This window comes from Neophocaena asiaeorientalis, unplaced genomic scaffold, assembly GCF_003031525.2.
Source record: "Neophocaena asiaeorientalis asiaeorientalis breed wild unplaced genomic scaffold, Neophocaena_asiaeorientalis_V1.1 scaffold30, whole genome shotgun sequence".
In the NCBI taxonomy this organism is placed as follows: domain Eukaryota; kingdom Metazoa; phylum Chordata; class Mammalia; order Artiodactyla; family Phocoenidae; genus Neophocaena; species Neophocaena asiaeorientalis.
In genome coordinates this window covers 16,946,386-16,967,359 of record NW_020174923.1, presented here as the reverse complement: position 1 = coordinate 16,967,359, position 20,974 = coordinate 16,946,386, and the positions used below count along the sequence as shown (strand labels likewise).

The following is a 20,974-nucleotide window of genomic DNA, read 5'->3' as shown; positions in this document are numbered from 1 at the left end:
GGGGGGTGGCAAGCACCGGCGTGGAAGGAGGTGAAGGGCCCAGGGCCCAGAGAGGCTTTCCAAGACACCTGGCCTTTCCTGCCTGGGCCTCTCCAGAGATGCTCAGGCTGCCCAAGGTCCCAGCAGAAGGCCTGCCTGATGGCCCTGCAGAGAGGGCCCAGGACCTTGGAGCCCAAGCATTCCTGTCTCCCAGCTCCCTTCCCCTGCTCTGGTCATGAGCAAGGCCTCTGTCTGCCACTTCTCCCTTCTTGTGCTTCACTCCCCTGCACTGTTCGAGCTCCCACTTCACACTGATCCTTGGCTTAATTCCCAGGTGTGTCTTGCAAGTCTTCTATGGTGGTCACCTTGACTTCCCTCTTCCACAGGGGGACCCTAAGTCCAGCCCCATCGGTGCCCAACCACCCTTGCACAAGCGCTGCACCCACCTGCAGGCTCCCCACCTGCCCTCTCTGCCAACACTCCCAGCCCAGGGCTCCTTACATTCGGCCTGGGCGATGATGGAGATGGCAGCCGGCCCGCCCTCGGAGCCTTCCTTGGCTGTGCCTTTGGTAATCACGTCGTTCAGGATCTCCCACTTCCCGCAGAACATGGGGCTCTTCTCCACGGCCTCGAGCTTGTGGACGGAGCTCTGCTTCATCTCCGTTGCCTGTGTCTTCTCCTTAGCTTTGGCGAACTCCTTCTGCTGCCCGACCGCGGAGCCGGGGGCACCTGGGCAGGCCATTTCCATCACTGCCATCTCCCAGGCTCACGCTCACCCTGTGAGAGACCACACACAGAGCAGGTCACCCCCAGACCCCGAGGCGCCCAGGTGTCAGGCTTGGGTGGGAGGAGAAAAGCAGGGGGCAAAGGGTCTCTACTTCCTCATGCCACACATAGCTATCCTCCAAATGTTCCAAATGGCAACCTCACCATTGTTCCACGTGGGGTGAGCCCCCCAGCCCTACTGGCCCCTCCACCATAAATGGCCCCTCTCTCCACCCCACAAGGGGAACTCCAGCCCGCCTCCTCCAGGAGAGACGTGGACCAGCATCTGGGTTGGTTCTTTCTTGCCTTTATAAATAATGGCTGAATCTTTTTCTGTTGTTTGTTTTGTGGGGAACTTTGCTTCCCCAGAACAGGGTGGTGGATCCTATACTCCAAAACCATCAGTCACATCACTGATTCCGCAGAAGCCTTGCTTCGTAGAGGACATGCCTGCACCATCCATGATGGCTTTTCTCCAAGTGGAGAGAACCAAGGTTTTGTTTTGTTCCCTAGCTAGAGGTAGATACATGTATGTATATGTGTGTGTGCACATGTGTGTGTACACAGGCATCCAGATGTGTGTGTGTGTGTATATATATATAGATAGATAGATTTGTGTGTATATTTATATAAACATTACATACATACACATAAATGAAATCTTGTAAATTGAAAAACCAGCATGCAAATGGCAATACCAGCACTTGGCTCCTTTCACGAGATGCATCTGTTTGTGGCTCTCCAGAAGGAACTGACATGCTTCCTTCTGTAATGTCCAAACTCATTTGCTGAAAACCTCTCCTAAGTATCAGTTTTCTTTCAGGCAACATTAGTAGTGGAATTTATATTAGAGCCCTGGACACCAACCGACACCTCTAGAAATATGAGGACAAAGCGCAAGACGTCACCTCTCTCTGGGCTCCATCTCTACCAGCTCTGCGTTCCCATAAAGCCAGAAGGGAGAGAGAGCCCACTGTTGTGACAATCTGTGCAAGCAGCACGTGGGCTAGAGTTGTCATGAAAGAGAATGGCACCGCCCTGAGGTTGTTACCATTTGGAAGCCTTTTTAAAGACTGGAGCTGTGGACTCCCAAGGGCAGGGCCCTTCTGGTTCATGACTTGCTTGAGACAAAGCCTAAGAAGGCATCAACTGCAGACAGGCCTTTAATAAGTGCTCTCTGATGGCAGCCTGGTCCTAAGGCTGTTACTAACAGATGCGGTCCTCCCTGCAGTAGCTCCATTCATCCCGGATCACTCCTCCATCTGCTCTTACGTGAGAAAGGCAGACCGTGGGAAGCCGACCCTCCAACACCTCTGACCTTCTGCCGGATCAGGCTGGAAGCTTACAAGAGACAGTGGGATGCTGGGAAACACTAGGCTGAAACCTCCTTCCTACTGCATCTGCCTCACCACAGTGGCTACAAAAGGCTGAGTCAGCTTGACTGGGGTGTGGGTGTGGGGGGTGCCTTCAAGGGCCTTCTAGCTTTGAACTCAGCAGCTCCAGCTTTCAGCCTGGATGCCTGGGTGTGGTCCTGCAGGCCGGATGCTCAGGAGGCTGAATGGGTGGCCTCATTGTTTCTTGATGACTTTAAGAAGTCTAAGGGGTGTTCTGACTTCAATTAGGTGAAAGCCCTCCAAGGCAGGCTGTTTTACTTGTAACCATACTGTCATCCCACCCCACACCTCCACAGCCCCTTCCATCTCCAAAAAGGACTTGATCCAGGGCCTAGAGTAGGGCCCACCTCTCTCAGCCTCTTTATAAGGGAAATGAGATCTTAAAAACAGACCCCAAGACCTTCAAACCTAATAGTATTAGAAGCGTGCCTAGAGGGACATTGCTTTAATCACATTAAAAAAATTTTTTTTTTGTTTATTTGGCTGCACTGGGTCTTAGTTGCAGCACGCGGGCTCCTTATTTGTGGCATGCATGTGGGATCTAGTTCCCTGACCCTGCTTTGAGAGCATGGAGACTTAACCGCTGGACCATCAGGGAAGTCCCTCTCCTCACTTTTACTTGAAGAATCGCAGGCTTAATTAGGCGGAGACTTGCCCCAGATCACCCAGCCTGTGTGGGGCAGTGAGGGGCCAGACCTAGTGGGCTGTGCTGCCTACTCCCCAGTCCCCTGGGCTGCAGGCAAACACAAGGAGGAAAGTCGTGGTCCTCCCTGGGCAGAAGGCTTCTGAGGGTCAGAGGTGGTGTTGCCGGTGTAGAGCAGAGTGGGGCATAGATGAAACAGCCGGTGCTGGCTGCATGACGGAATCAAAGGGTGATGCTGAGCATCGGGGATGAAGAGAGAGTTTCATCTGACGGTGAGAGAAATGAGGCCAGCAGTCAATCTTGCTCCGAGGGCAAGATCTTAAACCCAACATCTTAAACCCAGATGTTTAGAGGTCTATAGAGCTGCACTCAGGCTCAAGTGGCCTGTCCTGCCTGACACGGCTCATCCTGCGCTGGAGCTCCTCCAGACAGGCTGTGGGGCACCCCCTCCCCCAGAAGCTGCCCTTTCACCTTGGTGGCTAGGTAGGCTCCTGATCCTCCTTCCAGGAGCACTCCAGGCTCCCTTGTCCCAGAGAAGCCGAGGCTGAGGCAGCTGAGCTTGGGGCCTCCTCCTCTGTAGTTCCCTGATGACTCATCCGGCAGCCTAGCAGGCAGAGAGAGGAACAAGGCGGCCTGAGAAGCTAACCCAGCAGCTGGCAGCTGAATCTGTGAAGGGCACGGGGAAAACAGGCTGACCCTCACCTCCCAGGGGCACGAAGTCTCGGCCCGGGAGCTGTACAGCTTCTCCTGTGTCTGGCTTTCCTGTGCCACATGACCATGACTCAGACCCTCACCGACAGTCTCCAAGTTCAAGAGGCTATTTTCAGGACACTTTGGCCTGACAGCAGCTCTCCGACACATACACACGCTTGCTTCCTCACTCTTCCCTACTTCTACGTGGGTTCTGATCTACAAAAAATGGGGTTCTGCACTAAGCCTGGGGCTGCTGATTGGGTGGCCTGCCCAGCTCTGGGCTTCGGTCCCTGGCTCGTTGCCCCAGCCCAGAGCCCCGCAGCTTTGCCCCTTCTCTCTCACTCCTGCAGCTTGTGGGAAGTGAGGACTAAGTGGGAGCCCGTTGTGTCTCTGCCTTTGAAGGCAAGTCAAAATCCTGATCCATTACTCAGCTGGACTCTCTCCACAGCTCCACTCAGGCCCCAGATGCATTCTTCCCTCTGCTCTCTGTATCGGAGCTGAGGACATGAGCAGCGACAATAGCCACACCCTCTCAGCTCACCCACAAGGCTATGAAAACATAAGGGGAAAGGAAAGGGGCAGAACTCATTCAGTATTCTTTCAGGGCCTGATCCACATACACTGCCTATTCTTTCTCCTGTGGTGCCTCCGTGACCCCCTGGAGGGATCCGGGGGTAGGAATGAGCGGGATGGTACCAGATTAACCCTTGGGCATATCTGTGTGACACACCTGCATGTCACAAGGCTCCTGGGCTCAAGCTCAACTCCCTCACCAGCTAGTAAAGATCTTCAGTCCAAGTTGAGGTGTTCTTAATGTGGGTTCAAGGAGGTCTGGGAGCCCTAGAAACTATTTTTGTCTTTTTCCAGGGAAGAGGTCCATAGCTTTCATCACATCCTCCAAGGGTCTGACATTCCTCAGAAAGTTGCTCTAGCCTCCCCAGAAGATCAAGGCCAGGGCAAAATGCTTGCTCTGGCGCCACATTTTTATGCCGAGGTAAAGCTCACTAATGTAGTGCCTTCCTACCTGAGTGCAAGTTAGAATAACCACCTCAGATGCACTCGCCCCAGGTCTACTGAATCAGCCACTGGGCATTAGGCCCAGGATCTGTGCTTTTGACAAGTTCTCTGGATGATTCCCACGCCCAGAGGCCAGGGACTGCCATCTGACCCCTGCTGTATACTGTAAGGCTGCATTGTCCAATATGGCAGCCACTAGCCACATGGCTACTTACATTTAAATCAATTCATTTAAAATAAAATTTAAAAATCAGTTCCTCAGTTACACTAGCTACCGTATACGACAGTGCACACAGAGAACATTTCCATCACTGCAGAAAGTTCTATTAGACAGTTCTCGTCTGAGGCTATGATAGCAATGCTTTCTCTGACAGCAAAATTTCTGTTCCTAGGATTCTGGGAGAGGAATGGGGTTTAGACTAAATGAGTGCTTGATTAACTGGAAGGTACGAGAATAATGTTTAAAATTTTGATGACAACCTTTCTAAAATGTATCATATTTCAGTTCCCTGTTTTAGTAAGGTCAGTAAAAACACTAGATTAGGAACCACAAGATATGAGGTCAAGCCTTGGAAGCTTTTTTTAAAAAGCAGCAGGACCATTTTTATTAAATGAAATCCACCTCAACCCCCACAATATAATTAGACTAAATGAGTGCTTGATTAACTGGAAGGTACGAGAATAATGTTTAAAATTTTGATGACAACCTTTCTAAAATGTATCATATTTCAGTTCCCTGTTTTAGTAAGGTCAGTAAAAACACTAGATTAGGAACCACAAGATATGAGGTCAAGCCTTGGAAGCTTTTTTTAAAAAGCAGCAGGACCATTTTTATTAAATGAAGTCCACCTCAACCCCCACAATATAAGAGCAAGAAACGTGCAACTGCTACGTAATTCACATTAGAAACAGCTGCTCTGCTGAAGAAGGTGGGCAAGGGCCACACATACTCAGCTTCCCTTCATCCACCACAGACCTCCCCAGAATCCTAGGTCTCCAAGAAAAAGAGTCTTAAAACTAGTGGCCTAGGAAACCTTTTGAGGTTCCTTCTAGTTTCCCAAATGCCACTGATTTACTGATTTGTCAGGATTATTTGAGGGCTGGATGACTCCAATTCAGAATGATAATTGTCAATATTTACTAAGCACGGCCACTATTAATGTCAATTTCAGATGTGAAAACTGAGGCTTTAGAGAAGTTCAGTAGCCTGTCAGAACAGTGAAACAGGGACAAGTTGCAGAAGTGGGGCTGAACGTGCACTGCTGCCTCCCCAGCCTTCATGCTAAACCTTGAGCAGGCCACTGAGTTTCTTCTCATAGCTTCTTCAGAGCTGTATTGAGGGCTGAAGGAGGTAGAGTACATGAAATGCCAATCACCTTGCCTGGCCAATAGAAGCTCATAAACGCCCTCATTGAGACAATGGGACTTCTTTGTTTCAGCATCATACAGCCAAGGTGTCAAGCCTTACCTAAGGCACTCAACACCTTCAGCCTTGATTCTCTGTATATCAAAGAGAAATGTAGGGCCATCTTGAAAATGTCCACTGAGGGGCCAGGGCAGAACAGGGCAAATCCCTCTCATGATATTTCATCTGGAAATAAAAACTTGTCCTTCTCTGAATGCCCAGAGGGGACAAATAACAGAAGTAGAGGAACTCAACTTCCTTAATAAGATACTAGTTGAAAACCAATCTCATTCTGATGCTTCCTCTTTTAAGCCTTCAGCTTGCCTGGCTACTAGGCCACACTGGGCTAGCCTCTGCCTATCAAGAACAAGGGGTGTGCAGGAAGGGGAACCAAGGGCAAGTGCCTGGCAGAGTGACCTGGCCAGGCAAAACGGCTATCTGGCCAGGCGGACCCAGAGATCCCCATGTGTTCTCAGTCCCAGCTCCCTTTTCTGCCCTGCCTACCCTCCCAATCCCCCACCCTCAGCCTCTGTTCCAGCCACACTGCTCCTTTCACTTCCCTGAGCAGGGCAGCAACGGGTGAGCCTGATTCTTTTCCTCTGCTCATCCTGTTCCCTGTAAAGAGTGTCTTCTTCCTTTATTACTATCTGTCCAGATCTCACCTATCCTTTATAACCTATCTCCTCAATGAAACCTTTTCTGGTAGGCTCCTGCATTCACTCAACAGGTATTAAATGACAGTCTCATAAGTGCCAGGGACTGTCATAGTCACTACCATTCATTAAACATCTTCTGTGTGTTGGGCATGTGCTAGGGGCTTTATGCATGTTATTGATGAACCTCACAGCAATGCTGCAAGGTTGGTGATATTTTTACAGATGAAGAAACTAAGGCTCTGAGAGGTAAACTGCCTGCAGAAACTAATAAGGCCCAATTTATACAACTAGAGCATCTAACATGGGGTTAGGGCTAAAGGCAGGACACTCCTGGCCCTTTCCCCTGGGACCCAAGGATCCTTAGTTCCTTTCTAGGATAAAAGTTGTTGGCAAAGGTACCTGGAACTTGGGGAACTGAGCAATATTACTACCCATGTGCATATTACTACCCTATTTTACCCGCAGGATCTGCCCACTGTTGGTAATAATTTCTTAGCCTGAGTAGGCAGGAAGGACAAGAACTAAAAATGAGGGGTCTCATCAGTAAGGGCTGGGTCACCAACAAATTGGTCAGACTTCTAGTGGAGTTACTCAAGTTCATGTTCCTGGGATGTTACCAGTTTTCACTTGATTAGTTTTAACAACTCATTTCATTTTCTTAATACAATTAAAAAAAAAATCCACACAATACACAAACACAGCAACAAGAGCTCCAGGAAAGATGGTACTATCTTCAGGGAAAGAAGCACTGAAGGCTGTGCTCTGGCAAGCAGAAAAGTAAACCAGAGAAGAAATGGGATGCAAGAAACAATGGTAGGCATAGGAATCGATACGATATGTTGGTCAATTTAATTAACAATTGAATGTAAAAAAAATTAGTTTCACCCTGAGAAAACCATAATTCAAAAAGAGACATGTACAACAATGTTCACTGCAGCACTATTTACAATAGCCTAGACATGGAACCAACCTAAATGTCCATCGACAGAGGAATGCATAAAGAAGATGTGGCACATATATACAATGGAATATTACTCAGCCATAAAAAGGAACGAAATTGAGTTATTTGTAGTGAGGTGGATGGACCTAGAGTCTGTCACACAGAGTGAAGTCAGTCAGAAAGAGAAAAACAAATACCATATGCTAACGCATATATATGGAGTCTAAAAAAAAAAAAGAAAAATGGTACTGATGAACCTAGTTGCAGGACAGGAATAAAGATGTAGACATAGAGAATGGACCTGAGGACAGGGCGTGGGAGGGGGAAGCTGGGGCGAAGTGAGAATAGCATCAACATATATACACTGCCGAGTGTAAAATAGTTAGCTAGTGGGAAGCAGCAGCACAGCACAGGGAGATAAGTTTGGTGCTTTGCAATGACCTAGAGGGGTGGGATAGGGAGGATGGGAGGGAGGCTCAAGAGGGAGGGGATATGGGGACATATGTATGCATGTGGCTGATCCACTTTGGTGTAAAACAGAAACTAACACAGTATTGTGAAGCAATTATACTCCAATAAAGATCTATTAAAAAAAAAGAATTTAATCTACCTAAGCACATATGGTCTACATTTAAAAAAATTATTTTATAATGTAAAAGAGAAACAGAAATAACTTGCTCATTTTACCACTAAAAACAAAAACTACATTTGATAGCCATGAACATTTCGCCAAACAGAAAATGTCCAAGAACAGATAGATGAAACAAACAAATCAATGGAAAGTATTTCTCAAACAGACTAAAATTATATGTGATTAAATGAGGAAACTTTTAGATTGAACAATATGAAGTCATCATTTTTATAAGTCAGAAATAGTAAACAATCCAGTAGTTTCATGTTTCTCTATCAAATATATAGGATGGTTTCTACATTATACAAGCCTTTGGGAAAATAGCAAAAATAAAGAAATTTAAAAATCTCAAAAAAAAATTAGTTTAGGGCTTCCCTGGTGGCGCAGTGGTTGAGAGTCCGCCTGCCGATGCAGGGGACACGGGTTCGTGCCCCGGTCCGGGAAGATCCCACATGCCGTGGAGCAGCTGGGCCCGTGAGCCATGGCCGCTGAGCCTGTGCATCCGGAGCCTGTGCTCCGCAACGGGAGAGGCCACAACAGTGCGAGGCCCGCGTACCGCAAAAAAAAAAAAAAAAAAATTAGTTTAAAGCACTTTAAAACATTAAGTTTTCAAGTCAGACAATCAGGATTTTAAAAGATCCCTCTAGATGCTAACTAAAAGAGACCAAACAAAATTATACAGAAAGATTGAGAACAAAGGATGCAAAGCGATATGCCAGGCCAATACTAACCAAAAACATTTAATATTAATATCAGACCAAATACTTAAGACAAAAAGATATAACAATCACTTATATGCATGCAATAAGGAGCCTCTAAATCCAGAGACTTGTGGCAGGTTGAGGCTTTCTGGATGAGTAAGGTCTTGCCTTTGGAGTGTCCTGTCACACTGCAGAGAACTGCAGGATCTTATAACACAGAATTCTTTGAACATGTATTGGTCTGCTGGGTATAGGGGCTTTGCTGAGCACTGGGTGTACACTGAGGAAGAAGATGCAGCAGCCCAATGAGGAGCTTACAGTCTACTGGGGAAAGAGACAAGTAGTCTCTTACCACACAGAGATGCAATGGCAGCACAGACACATAGCAGAGGCAGTGGGAACACACGGAGGGACAGCTAGCCCAGCCTGGTGGGGATCAGGAAAGGCTTCTTAAAGCAGGTGACACCTGGGCTGAGTCTCAAGGGGTGAGTGAGAAGTTCCCAAGAAAAAAGGAGAGGGTATTCCAAATAGAGGGGATGGCAAAAGTTAAGGAACAGGGGTGCATCTATGTAGGAATCACAAACAGCTTGAAGTTGTTGGTGAGCAAAGCTTGTCGAGAGCTACAGGAGATGAGGTTGCCTGTGGAGTTCAGGTACCAGATCATGGAATTGTGCTTGGTCCTGATACACCCCCAGGAGTGAAATTCTCAGAAGAGCGAGAGGCGTCTAATTCAGGGGCAGAGTTCCAGATGGAGGAACCTACAGCGTAAGGGCAGATGGTGGATGCTGGGCATTAAATGAAAATCCTGCCATTGGGACAGAACTCTCCACCACCTGCCCAGCCTGGGCTGAAAAATCACAAGTTACAGGCCTCTGGAAGGCTTGCTAATTTCCCCTTCGGCAAAGAAAGGGAGTGGGCACTGGGACCTAGAAACAGACGTCGGAAGAAGAAGCACCCTGAGTGAAACGCAGCTGGAGGAATCTCAACACCTGCCTCCTCGCCAGCTTGAGGCCTGCTTCCCAGGAGAGCAAGTTCTTCATAAGCACTTCCCATTAAAGAGGATATGAAATGTGAATGTAATACATTAATCATTAAAATCTTACAGGTCAGTTATAAAAAAGAAACCTGTCACGCCCACAAAACTCAATCTCACTGCCAGTTCCATAGGTCAAACTGCCAGGTAGAAGAAATGTATGGAATAAAATTTATGACCATCCCTAATTCCCACCACACATCAAGGGTAACCAGCTCTGTCTGTCATACAGAGTGAAGTAAGTCAGAAAGAGAAAAACAAATACCATATGTTAACACATATATATGGAATCAAAAAAAAATGGGGCTTCCCTGGTGACACAGTGGTTGAGAGTCCGCCTGCCGATGCAGGGGACATGGGTTCGTATCCCGGTCCGGGAAGATCCCACATGCCGCGGAGCGGCTGGGCCCGTGAGCCATGGCCGCTGAGCCTGCGCGTCTGGAGCCTATGCTCCTCAAGGGGAGAGGTCACAACAGTGAGAGGCCCGCGTACCGCAAAAAAAAAAAGGTTCTGATGAACTTAGGGGCAGGACAGGAATAAAGACGCAGATGTAGAGAATGGACTTGAGGACACGGGGAGGGGGAAGGGTAAGCTGGGACGAAGTGAGAGAGTGGCATGGACATATATACACTACCAAATGTAAAATAGATAGCTAGTGGGAAAGAGCCGCATAGCACAGGGAGATCAGCTCGATGCTCTGTGACCACCTAGAGGGGTGGGATAGGGAGGGTGGGAGGGAGACACAAGAGGGAGGAGATAAGGGGATACATGTATATGTATAGCTGATTCACTTTGTTATACAGCAGAAACTAACACAACATTGTAAAGCAATTATACTCCAATAAAGATGTTAAAAAAAAAAAGGTTAACCAGCCCCACATGTGCAGGAACACCGCTGTCTACAGGCCCTTTCAAATGTTTAAGACACAAAGTCACCTCACTATTCTATTAGCACAGGCCTTACCCACTTCCAGCTTCTCCCTGACCCCTCCCATCTCACAATGAGGCCAAGCTAATCTTAAATCATGATGTCCTTAAGATAACCTCAAGCTCAAAGACATCTGTTGGCTGTGCACTGCTTATGGGTCTGGTCCCAACTCTGTGGTCCATAATCTGTCTTACCACTGTTTCTCTAAACACAGGGTTTGGCTCTGGCCAGTCTGATCTCTCCACACCCCACTGGCTACTCAGATCTACACGTCTCCGTGTGTGCTTCATCCTTGTGTGGACCGTGCTGCACATCCTGCTTGTCCTTCCCAGGCGAAGCTCAGGCCTTCCACCTCCAGGAAGTCCCCGCTGATAGCACCTGGTCCCCTTACTCTCCTCACCCTCACTCCCTTTACTCGTTAAATACAATAACGTAGGTGAAAGAACTCTAAATGTGATAAATCATCATACACCAAGGGAAGATAGCCATTTCTTGTGCGCACAACTCCATAATTGCAATCTAGGAAGTATGGAGCAGATAGAAATATAGGAAAAGATGTACAAAGATGTTCAGTGTATTTTTATAATAGTAAAACACTGAAACAAAAATGTCTAATTACACGGGGAGGATAATTATTAAATAAGTCATAGTACATCCATTAAAAATGCTTACAAATAATATTTAACTATATGGGAAAATGCTTATGGGATACAACGTTAACAGAAAAAGGATACAGAATTATATCTAAGGTATGATCCCACCTAGCATGTGTCTGTATATTTTATCAACATTTATAAAAATGCAGACACCTAGCACAGACATGCAGCAATGGTTCTCCCTTGGTGGTGGTAATATTCTTTATACTTTTCTAATTTTTTCACATTTTTTGCAGTGAGGAAGTACTACTTTTCCCAGTCTTCATTTTTCAACAGATGTTTCCAAATGGTAAAAATAAAATACAGAAAGGATAAACAATGAGAAATATAAGTCCCTCCCACCACTCCCCCATTCTTCTGAGGGGATCCCCATTACCAGTTTCTTACATATCCCTCTAGAGATGTTCTCTGCGAGGTATTACTTTTACAGTGAAAACAAGCTGTAACTAAAATAAGGTCTCTTGGTATGGGATGAGAACTTAGGAGGCGTCTGGTCCACATCTGTGACTGGGGCTTCATAAATACGTGACGACTGCTTCCTCACCCCGCACACACACACACACCACACACACAGGAAACCTTGCCAGAAACTTGGGGGCTGTTCAGTGAGTTCTGGCAGCAGGGCCGCTAAAACAGAAGCTGGAGATGGGTAAGCTTGTCCCTCCTGGTTTTGGTTTTCATTTCACTCTCTTTCTAGTTTTCCCTGGGGGACTGTGAGTTTCATCCGTTGGGACTCAAGAAGCAGGAAGGTGCTCAGCGATCACTGTGCCAGCCGTCCTCAACTCTGATGGCCAGTGCTTCCCTGCTTTTACTTTATACCCATCCAATGACAAGTGTATGCAGTGGTGAAGATGCTGGGTAAGACATGCTCGTGGGCACAAGTGGCCCCATAAAGAGTGGGAAACAGCAGAACTGGACCTGAGAGAAAACCACTGGCCCCTCTGTGGCTGCTGATGTCAAGGGGTAGGATCTGAGGGCTGGTCCCAACCCGGGGAACCTGAAAGAGGCAAGGGTTTCAGGCTAGTATATCTGACACTGCTTCCTTGTATATCTGACACTGCTCTTTTTTTAAAAAAAAAAGAAAAAACATTATTTTGTTTTCAAATACAAATATAATACTTGTTCATTATAAAAAATTAAACAATACAAAAAGTGTATATATTAAAAAAAAAAATCCCTGCACCATTCCCTTCTCCCTGCAACGTTAGAAACAGGTTTGGTGTAAACCCCTCTAGTTCCATTACTGTACATATACGAACATAGAGTTTGGGACTTTTTTTTTTTTTTTTGAGGTACGTGGGCCACTCACTGTTGTGGCCTCTCCAGTTGCGGAGCACAGGCTCTGGATGCGCAGGCTCAGCAGCCATGGCTCACGGGCCCAGCCGCTCGGCAGCATGTGGGATCTTCCCGGACCGGGGCACGAACCCGCGTCCCCTGCATCGGCAGGCAGACTCTCAACCACGGTGCCACCAGGGAAGCCCTGGGACCATTTTTAAAATAAACATAGGATTATACATACATAATATTCTATATGTTGCTTCTTTCACTTAACAATGAATTATGAATACTGTTCCATTTCAGTGTATGTAGATCTATCTCATTCTTTTTAATGGTTCCATAAGATTTTATGGTACAGATGTACTATCATTTTCGCACTTTTTCTTCTATGGATGGATTTTCAAATTGTTTCCATTTTTTATTCTTGTAAGTAATATTGCAAAACAACACCTTTATTCACTTCTTTGTGCACTTTTCTTTCTTTTTTTTTTTCAGCCGTGCTGCACGGCTTGCGGCTTGTGGGATCTTAGTTCCCTGACCAGGGACTGAACCCATGCCCTCGGCAGTGAAAATGCAGAGTCCTAACCACTGGACCACCAGGGAATTCCCTCTTTGTGCACTCTTACAAGTAACTCTAGGTGGTAAATTGCTGGGATCAGAATTCCTGGGTAACCCTTTTCTTAGTGGGTTAGTGGCCCTTTCTTCTCTCCTGTTTCTATATGTCAGGGAAGTAGGCAGCAGCCATCAGTTAAGCACAGGTGGTTACCAAACACTACACTAGTTATTTGCTAGAAAGACTATCCTTGCCCTCAAGGTGTGTATCTAGTCGGTGCAAATGGGTGGATGGATAAATAGATGATCAAGGAATCTCAAAATGACCTTGAGATCAGAAGGGGCCTGGACATCATTTATTCCAACATAGCACTCAATGATCCTGAGGGATGGCCATCCAGCTACTTAACAGGATGGTCTTGCCATCAAAAGATCTGAGTTTGGGGGCTTCCCTGGTGGCGCAGTGGTTGAGAGTCTGCCTGCTGATGCAGGGGACGCGGGTTCGTGCCCCGGTCCGGGAGGATCCCACATGCCGCGGAGCGGCTAGGCCCGTGAGCCATGGCCGCTGAGCCTGCGCGTCCGGAGCCTGTGCTCCGCAACGGGAGAGGCCACAACAGTGAGAGGCCCGCGTACTGCAAAAAAAGAAAAAATAAGATCTGAGTTTGAATCTGGTGTGTAACCATGGGCAGATAACTTAATCTGAGACTCAGGTATCTCATCTGTTAAATAAGGATCCTCAAACGTACATAACAGGATCTTACAGGACAATTAAACACAAGAAACAATGTTTAAATGCCCAGCAGGGTGCCTGGCACACAGTGGATGCTCTAGAAACATTAGCAGAACCTCCAGTGAGAGGGAAGCTGTTACAAGATGCGCAGTCCTTTCCGGGACTGGAAGTGCCAGTTGTTTGACAGTCCTCGCCTGGGCAGAGCTGAAACCACCAGCCAGCAGCCCTAGTGTTGGAAGGAAAGTCTGGAACGGGCACAGTCAAAGGAGGAGGGGAGCATCCCAAGAGCAGGGAGGCAGGAGCGGCCAGCAGGAAAAGGACCACCCATGACAGGGGTGTTGTTTGTTTGTTTGGGTTTTTTTTGGCTTCGCCTTGCATGTGGGATCTTAGTTCCCTGACCAGGGCTTGAACCTGTGTCCCCTGCAGTGGAAGCGCAGAGCCCTAACCACTGGACCGCCAGGGAATTCCTGAGGGGGTTGTTCTTTGAAGAGCATTCTGCACACGCCATCCAGCCTCTCCCTCCCGGCAGTGCCTCAGCTCTGAATGGACTCAAGAGTGACCCACCAGTGCACAATGAACAAGGACCCAGAACTCCTCGGCACCTAGAGCCGAAATCAGTTGTCCTGTGGACATCTTTGGGTGTTTTCAACAGCCTGCTGCTATATGCATACACAGAATTACATGCTGGTTGTCAATAGTAATAAAAATAATGATGACAGCTATTATTGTTTGCTATGTATTAGGTACATTAGGCAATGCTTGCTATGTATTACATGTGTATTACTCCTTGAATCCTCACAATAACTCTAGTATCGTTCCCCTTATTTGGAGGAATAAATTGAGGCTCAGTAGGTCAAGTAATTTTCCCATGGTCACACTGCAAGGAAGTGGCAGAAGCAGGATTTGCACGTGGGACTCTTTTATGTCAAAGTCCATACTCTTAACCGTGACACTGAATCCATTTTCAAACGATTCAAGCTTTAAAAATTGGGACCCAAATGCAGAAGCTGCCACAAGCCAAAGGTTTGTTAATGAGAAACCCAGGGACCGACCCAGGAGGAAGCATCTCAGTTAGGAAGCATAAACACAGCCAGCCTCTGTTTTGGAAAAAGCAACTTTAAAATGGCAATGGGGATCAGAGACTCCAAGCATGTGGCAGGCCTGTACAGTTCCTTAGCCCACCCATGCCCAGCACAGCTGGACCCATCCCAGGGACCAACAGCATGAAGAAGTTCAAATTCACCATTCATTGTATAAAGCCTGGCTCCAGGCTTCTTGAGCCTATTTTACTGTTTTTTTGTTTTTGGTTTTAATAGCAAAGCCTCGAGCATCAGTTACTAAATTCATAAACATGGTTATTACTTTGTCTCCAGGCCCTGATATAGGGTATTGTATAAACTTTAAAAGAAAAGTATTACAACGACATTTTCAATTCAACTTTCAAATCCTTTGCATCAGGAGAGCCAACAGTACATAGAAAAGATGCCACTGGGGCATCACTGATCCACAGAGGCAGTTACGCAGGAGAATGGGGGGCGGGGTAGTATTGAGGAAAACCTCAACCACTTCATTTTCTACAATACACAGCAAGGAATGTTTAATGTCTGTTATATACAAAAGTTTCATAGGATCACTGAAATCTGTAGGTTGGGGTATTTTGTGTAACTGAATATTCTGATTAAGTGGGGGCTGCAGCATGTACCACTCAATAACCATCAGCTTCCTGAGATTATAGTGCAATTAACTGCCCTCAACACTAAAATCGTGCCAAACACAACCAGCTTTCTTTGATGAGTCAAAATGTACTTCTGGATCTTGCCAAGCCTTGAGGTCATCATTGCAAGCAAGGTCTGCTCGTGAAAAACTTTTCCTTATTTAACTTTTCGGATTGGATTCTGAGCAAGGAGCAGTTCCCTGGGCTATGGTCAATCCTGCTGCAACACAACCACTTCCCTCCTCTGTTGGTTGGTAACTCTGCTTTTCACAGGTGGGACTGGCTTCAAGCAGGGTCTACCTGTTTTCGGAGATGGAGAAAGACGGGCTTGGCCTCTTTGGAAGGGAAGAGGCTTCAAGTTCATTGTAGTTATTGGTGACTGGTCCTGAATTTGAGGAACTAGTTTGAGGAACTTCAGAATAAACAAGAAACCCAAACAACTTGGCTTTCCACAGAAGGCTTCCAACATATAGGGGTAAATGGAAGGAAGTACACAGTCCAGCTCCGCCCTTTAGCAGTGGCACCCTGATCATGGCCTCGTTTCAGATGCTGCCCTATACGTCCTTTGACAGACTGGCCTGAGTGAGCAGCTTGAGGACATGTCCCTTTCAACACAGGGTCACATTCTTGTCCTCTCCCAGGAAGGGAGGAAAGGGTTTGGGACCTGTGGTATGACAGGGAATGTTTGCAGAGGATCTCTGGAAGGCAGACTCTTTATTTATATTTTTATTATTATTTAAAAAAATTTTTATTTTTGGCTGCGCTGGGTCTTCATTGCTGCGTGCGGGCTTTCTCTAGTCGTGGTGAGCAGGGGCTACTCTTCGTTGTGGTGGGCGGGCTTCTCATTGCGGTGCCTTCTCTTGTTGCGGAGCACGGGCTCTAGGCGTGCGGGCTTCAGTAGTTGTGGCACGCAGGCTCAGTAGTTGTGGCTCGTGGGCTCTAGAGCGCAGGCTCAGTAGTTGTGGTGCATGGGCTTAGTTGCTCCGCGGCATGTGGGATCTTCCCGGACTAGGGCTTGAACCCGTGTCTCCTGCATTGGCAGGAGGATTCTTAACCACTGTGCCACCAGGGAAGTACCTCCATTTCTAATCTTAATTGGCAATAGCATCCTCATTTGAGGCTGGCAAAGCCCCCTTCCTCCCAAGCCTCCCACCTATCCCTAGTATTGACCAGGACTAATTCCGTTCTGATAAAAGGAAATGTCGCAGTCAGCAGAAGGTGGGTGGTGGATCTCAGATACAACAGCTCTTTGCACTTATGGGGGCCACCATCTAGATGTGACATCAAGCTTTGCCCACAAGAAAGAGCCTCTTCACTGAGAGGAGCTGGATGGATCCCGAGGGAATGATGCCCAACTATTCTGGGTCTTCTGGCTACCTGCACACCACAGGTAACACAACAGGAGAAAGATGCAGAGGAGCTTCTTGGTGCCCAGTGGGTTTGCAGCCTCACAATCAATCATTCATAGCTACTAAAGACCCACTTTGGGTACGATACTGCCTGGTGAGGTAAGACAGTGACCTACAGGTGTAGGCAACCTTTGAGACTTCCGGGTAACCCTGCCCAGAATTGTATTTTCTTAACAACCTTCACCTCCTTTTGGTTACACGAACCTCATGGTACAAGAGAGTGTCAAGTAAATAGATTTCCGTTTACTTTTTCTTAGACTCAGAGCAGCTGCCGCTTCGGCTCCAGCCTCCCCAGGTCTGGCAAAGCTTGAAGGAAGGCCGGGAGTGGTGGGATTGGGTGTGGATATGAAGGAGGAGCTAGTTAAAAGTACAATTCCTACTGCAGGAGTTCTTTTGTTCAAGGAGCAGCACAGCACAGTGCAAAGAGCCTGGACTTTAGTTCAGATTCTGCAATTAACTAGCCGCGTGGCCTTGGGCAACTCAGCTTCTTGGGGTCACCATTTTCTCGTTTGTAAAACAGAGCACACAAACGGTTATGATCATTTCCAGGCTATAACTCAAAGAGCTCTTTCTTGACAGAGTGGTTCAGGCCTAAGGTCACTTAGCCATGCCCACCCAAAGTGACTGCTGGCTAGTCCAGATGGATGAGGTGTGGGTAGGGGGGCCTGGAGGGGAGCCTGCAACAGATAAAGGAAACAAGGTAATACTAGCTCTTCCCCTGTGGCTTCAATGAAGTCAAGCCCACCTGGTGGGGTGATCTGGACATTGCTTAGAGAGGTCCTTGACCCTCAGCAGTCAAGTTCAACACCAACTGCACTGGTCTAGAACACAGAGTCCGAACAAACTCTTTGCCTTGAAGGATACTTGGTCACGGCTTTAGTGGTAAGAGGGTCAGAAGGCACAGCACCCAGAAACCAGGTGGAAGAGATGGCTCAGGAGTTCCCTCTGCCGCTTCTTTCTTTTCTTTTCTTTCTTTTTTTTTTTTTTTGCGGTACGTGGGCCTCTCACTGTTGTGGCCTCTCCCATTGCGGAGCACAGGCTCCGGACGCGCAGGCTCAGCGGCCATGGATCACGGGCCCAGCCGCTCCGCGGCATGTGGGATCTTCCCGGACCGGGGCACGAACCCGTGTTCCCTGCATCGACAGGCGGACTCTCAACCACTGCGCCACCAGGGAAGCCCTCTTTCTTTTCTTTTTAAATAAATATATTTATTTTATTTTTGGCTGTGTTGGGTCTTCATTGCTGCGCGTAGGCTTTTCTCTAGTTGTGGTGAGTGGGGGCTACTCTTCGTTGTGGTGTGCGGGGGCTACTCTTCGTTGTGGTGTGCGGGGCTTCTCATTGCAGTGGCTTCTCTTGTTGCGGAGCACGGGCTCTAGGCGTGTGGGCTTCAGTAGTTGTGGCACGTGGGCTCAGTAGTTGTGGCTCACGGGCCTAGTTGCTCCGTGGCATGTGGGATCTTCCCAGACCAGGGCTCGAACCCGTGTTCCCTGCATTGGCAGGTGGATTCTAAACCGCTGTGCCACCAGGGAAGCCCTGCGCCTTCTTTCTGAGTCCAAACACTGGCTCCAGAAGTATGGCAGGCTCAGAATTCCAAAGTCTCCTGAAATCCAGGGTTGAATCTAGCCTTCCTAATCACTGGAACTCTTCAGAGCCTCCAACTCAGGTGGCGAAAAGGAAAGCAGGTAGAAAAGGGTTCCCCAAAAGGTCTTTTACACCAAAGTATGGTATGTATCTCTCTGCTTTTTGCCAAGGGGTTTCCCAGCTCCCTAGAGCCAAAGCTCCCCTCCTGCTTCTTTGTTGACTCTCACTGCAAGTGGGCTATTTTCCACCCTCAAGGTGGCTGGACTCAAGAGTGCAGTGACACTGCTGATCTGGGCTCTGTGCCGGGTCCACAGGAACCCCCTGCCGGGGGATCCATCTCTCTGTCAGTCCACAAGCTCCGGGAGCCTTCGGTTTGCTTCCTTACCCCTGCCTCCAAAGCCCTTGGACCGAAATGAACATGATCTTTGGCAGAGGGCTTCTCAACAAGGTCTGTTCAAGACTTCCTCTGCGACTGAGTTGGGGAATAAATGGCCTGTCACCTACACCCCTGCAAGGGTGACTCACCTTCCAGAGAAAGTGCTCTGCTCACCTAAGCAAAGCTGCCTGGAAAATGACTAAGGCGCCTATCAAATCCACCCTGTGGGGCCGACCAGTTACCGAGCTGGGCCCAGACACACTCTGCCTCTCACCTCCAGCCTGAAGTGAAGTGTGGAGCTGCCACTCCAGATCTGCTGGTTTCATTTTCATCTGAACTGAGCTCCACACGAGGCTTGACATCCGGTAATCTATTTTTTCTAAAAACTAAGTTCACTTTAGAAATGACTCTTTGGCCACGAAGGCAGCTTCCCCAAGAGAAAACAAAATGTTATTTAAAGGCAACGTCAGCCTGGTGGGAGCCTGTATTTTTGTTTTGTATTAAGAAGGGGAAAAAAAAGAATTTAAAATATAATGTGAAACTGGTTTTTTTTCTTGGGTGATTTAAAGGGAAATCTGCAAGTCCCTGACTGCGGATCCAGGGCCCCCAGACTGGCAATAAGTCGACAAAGCGTAGTGAGCCGAGGCTGCCACATGGTGGTGGGAACCTTGCCCCACAGAACCCAGGTTTCCCTCCTGGTCTCCCAAACAGAGAAGAATGGGTCCTTGCTGACTTATATTCTACACAGTGTTTTCCTTTTGTTCCCCTCCAGAGTTAAGGCTGAGACCCACTTCGCTGCACGGGGGACACAGGACGGCCCTAGAAAGGCTCAGCTCTGCCTCTTGCTCAGAGTCCTGGGAGGGCCGAGGGTGGCCAAGGGTTAGGTTCGCCAGCTCTGAGCAGGCAGAGCCGGAGCTTTTTTAGACTCGTTTGGAGGGTGGTAAGGGCAGTATTTAGTGTAAGACAGGGAAAACCTGAGAGCTAAACCCTCTAGACAGAAGAAATGTCCCCCAGGAGGTCCTGCTGAGAAAATGACTGCCCTTATCAGGCAGTGTGACCCTTCCTGACGTCATCTTACAGAAAACAGGTCTAGTCAAAGTGGTAATCGGCAACTACTAGTACTGCGATTACTACTACAACCACCATCAGCAGTTATAGCCATTGTGTCCTATGACTTATTCTGTGCCAGGCACCAAGCTCAGCACTTTACATACATTCTCTCCTTTTCTACTGAAAACAACACCACGAAGTATGTACAGACGAGGCACCCAATGCTTGGAGAAGAGAAGTGATTTGCCTGAGGTCACACAGGCAGACAGTGGCAGACCTGGACCTGACCCGACAGCCTAAACCCCCAAGTTGGATACGAAGATGCCGTGGACTTGCTCTACCGCTCCTGGCAAATCACTTGACCACGCCGCTTTAATTTCTGCATCTGTAAAATGGGGATAAGCAGACTCGCCCAGAGGATGCTCTATTCATCTTTTAGACTTTTGTTAATAATAATTATTATGGACAATCAATATCAACTAATAATTAATTGTTAACACTTATTAATTAATACTTGTTAACATAAATAGATAAATAAAGCAGCTACCCTGGTTTAGTTATATTCAAAACTGACCTGTTTTGGAAAAAAAAAAAAGAAAACAACTTACCCTTTCATGAGTAAGTTAGTAGAAGAGGCAGTGAACTAGATATCAAGAAACGTGGGTTTAGCTTCTAGGCATGACACTGATTTCCTGAGTAACCTCATCCCCTTTATTTCCTTACTAGGCCTCACATTCCTGATCTTTGTCTCTGCCTTTCTTTACGGGAGTATTGTGAGAAAATACAGAAAATAGCCACTAAGTACCATTACTCTGGATGCCATACAATTTCAAGGGATTTATG

At 47.5% G+C, this 20,974-nt stretch overlaps 1 protein-coding gene across 1 annotated transcript in view; it reads right to left on the bottom strand.

The window, feature by feature from the left end:
• MAP3K14 (mitogen-activated protein kinase kinase kinase 14) overlaps window positions 1-5,012 on the bottom strand; it is a 24,361-nt gene extending 19,349 nt beyond the window's left edge. Inside the window, exons 1-2 of the mRNA XM_024760657.1 lie at window positions 3,253-5,012; window positions 481-756 (exon numbers count right to left, since the gene is read on the bottom strand). Of these exons, the coding sequence (XP_024616425.1) occupies window positions 481-736 (256 nt within the window). The 5' untranslated portion in view covers window positions 737-756; window positions 3,253-5,012. The remainder of the gene's footprint in view (window positions 1-480; window positions 757-3,252) is intronic.
• Window positions 5,013-20,974: the final 15,962 nt, after the last annotated feature.